Consider the following 2,674-nt stretch of genomic DNA (forward strand, 5'->3'; position numbering starts at 1 on the left):
TTAAATTTCTCTGATTTAAGACTTTAGTTTTGCTAGTAACTACAAGTAACTGATTTAAGACTTTAGTTTTGCTAGTAACTACAAGTAACTGATTTAAGACTTTAGTTTTGCTAGTAATTATAAGTCACTGATTTAAGACTTTAGTTTTGCTAGTAGCTATAAGTAACTGATTTAAGACTTTAGTTTTGCTAGTAACTATAAATAACTGACTTAAGACTTTAATTTTGCTAGTAACTATAAGTAACTGATTTTCTTATGATCACAAAAGCGATGTTATATTATTCTTATGATAAGATTATTTCTGCCTTTGTTTGGAGGTTTACTTCGAGTTTGGGATCTCTTCAGCCAGTACGGTCTAAAACCCATTCTTCCACCTATGTCAGATAATCCAGATATGGACTGTACGGCGAGACCGCAAAATCTGTTTTGCTTTCTTGCTGGTGAGTAGATAGATAGGGAGAAAAATAAAGAATTAAATTAATTTTTCGGATGATCTTTGAGTTTTAGTGCTGATTATTGTTTTGCTTTAGTCTTATTTTATAGTTCAAGACTAAATCTTAAAAGAATTTCAATTCAAAACCATGATGTGAACTATACGTTTTGGGAGAACGTAACAATATAATAGTTATTTAAACAGCATAGAAAATTAATCTTTAAACAATATTTCTTTGTAGTATTTCCCCATATCTATCGATTACATTCAATAGAATAATTTGATCTAGTGATTAGTAAGCCGAGATGCGAATCGGAAGGTTCAAGGTTCGAGACTCGACATGCTGATGAACCGCTCTGCACTTTCAATTGTGAGAGCGTTATAACTGTGACAGTCAATCTAGCTACTTATGTAGGAATAAACACACAAGTGGCAGGAGCCGCTGAATGGTTACCCTTTCTAAGGCTAGGACTTGCTAAACAGGAATGATTATTCCTGAACCTTAGGAATGTCTGATGTGTCGCATAACTTTAGGGATGTGTCGCATAAGGTAACATTCATATAGAAGTTAAAAACACCAGCTTCGAATTCAGTTTCATTGATCTTCCTTTCATCTAATAATTATCTCTGTAACATCGCAAACTGAAGTTAAATAACTGATTAACTGATTTGAATCCTTCACTATTATAGATTGATTGTAGAATAGAAAATTAATTATTGTATAATTCCTTGTGTATTGGTATTTTATCTTCCTGAATTCAAAAACACGCCAGAAAGATATGAACCATTTATTGTACGGTTGTTTATGTATATGTGTGTGTGTGTTTAGTCAAATGTTAAATTAAATCAATTATCTGTATTTTTTCTTGCAAGGTGACCCTAGAGCTAATCAACAGATACATTTGCCGGTCCTTCACGTGCTGTACCTTCGCGAACATAACAACATGGCCGTTGAACTTGGACGCCTAAATCCACATTGGGACGACGAGCGTATCTACCAAGAGGTTCGACACATCATGGCGGCTTCTGTCCAACATATCACCTTCAAAGAGTTCCTTCCTTTACTTCTTGGTGACGAAGTGGTTCACAGATTCAATCTTACCCTTCAACCAACGGTGAGTCCATGACTTTGGTCACTATGGTGAAACAAGTTTAATCTTATCCTTCAACTACAGATGAGTCTATGTTTGATATATTCTATATTTTACAGCATGGCTTAGTGGCTTAGCGCTTTGGACTGCGAGTTCGAGGCTGGCTTGCATCATGCTGTTGTGTCCCTGAACAAGACGCTTTACCCCACTTCTTTCAGTTTGCAGGCCGTATGATGGGTACCTAGATGTTATCTGGAGGTCCAGTAGGGAATGGGTTCCCATTCTCATTTGCTTGTGCCCCTCGGAATCGGAGTTCGAAAGCATGTGCTTTGCAAAGATACGCCCTCTATCGATACGTGTGACAAAAATATCTTCCAACCAAAAGTGGATCCACGTTTTGTACCAAAATTATTTCATCTTTGACAACTACCAAACACAAAGCTTTTTCTACAACTAAAGCCATCAGGACTTCCTTGTCCATTAAAATAAAACAAATATCTCGTCTTTATTCTGCTATCTAATATAATATTGATTTACATATAATAAACGAAAACTATAACTTTATGTTACGACTCATGAAAATATGTTTGTTTACCATAAGTAAAAACCATTCTCACATTTTTCCATTGAAGGATGAGTTTATTTTTGATATTAAAGTCAGATAAACATCACTTCTTTAATATATAAGCACTGGTTTAATATATAAGCATTGGGGCCTGTCGTGGCCTGTGGTTAGTGCGCTCTACTCGCAATTTTCAAGTTGGTGGTTCAAATCCAGTCACCGAACATACTCACCTTTTCGGTCGTGGGTAAATTATAATGTGGCAGTCAATTCGTTGGTAAAAGAGTAGCCCAAGAGTTGGCGGTAGGTGGTGATGACTACCTACCTTCCTTCTAGTTTCTCACTTTTAAATTAGGGATGACGAAATTCAACAAGCAAACAAAGTACAAGCGCTGAACAGAAAATTTACATTAAAACTATCACAAGTAAACCTAATTTTCAAACTCACTCTCGACGAAATATTGTTTGTTTTTGTTTAATTTCGCGTAAAGCTACACGAGGGCTATCTGCGCTAGCCGTCCCTAATTTAGCAGTGTAAGACTAGAGGGAAGGCAGTTTGTCATCACCACCCACCGCCAACTCCTGGGC

The 2,674-nt window shown here is 36.3% G+C and overlaps 1 protein-coding gene across 1 annotated transcript in view; it reads left to right on the plus strand.

Annotated features, from left to right (window-relative positions):
* LOC106463436 (thyroid peroxidase-like) overlaps window positions 1-2,674 on the plus strand; it is a 98,709-nt gene that overhangs the window by 6,511 nt on the left and 89,524 nt on the right. The window contains exons 4-5 of the mRNA XM_013923463.2: window positions 318-440; window positions 1,307-1,548. Coding sequence (XP_013778917.2) covers window positions 318-440; window positions 1,307-1,548 — 365 coding nt within the window. The remainder of the gene's footprint in view (window positions 1-317; window positions 441-1,306; window positions 1,549-2,674) is intronic.

Source organism: Limulus polyphemus, unplaced genomic scaffold, assembly GCF_000517525.1.
Source record: "Limulus polyphemus unplaced genomic scaffold, Limulus_polyphemus-2.1.2 Scaffold1408, whole genome shotgun sequence".
NCBI lineage: Eukaryota > Metazoa > Arthropoda > Merostomata > Xiphosura > Limulidae > Limulus > Limulus polyphemus.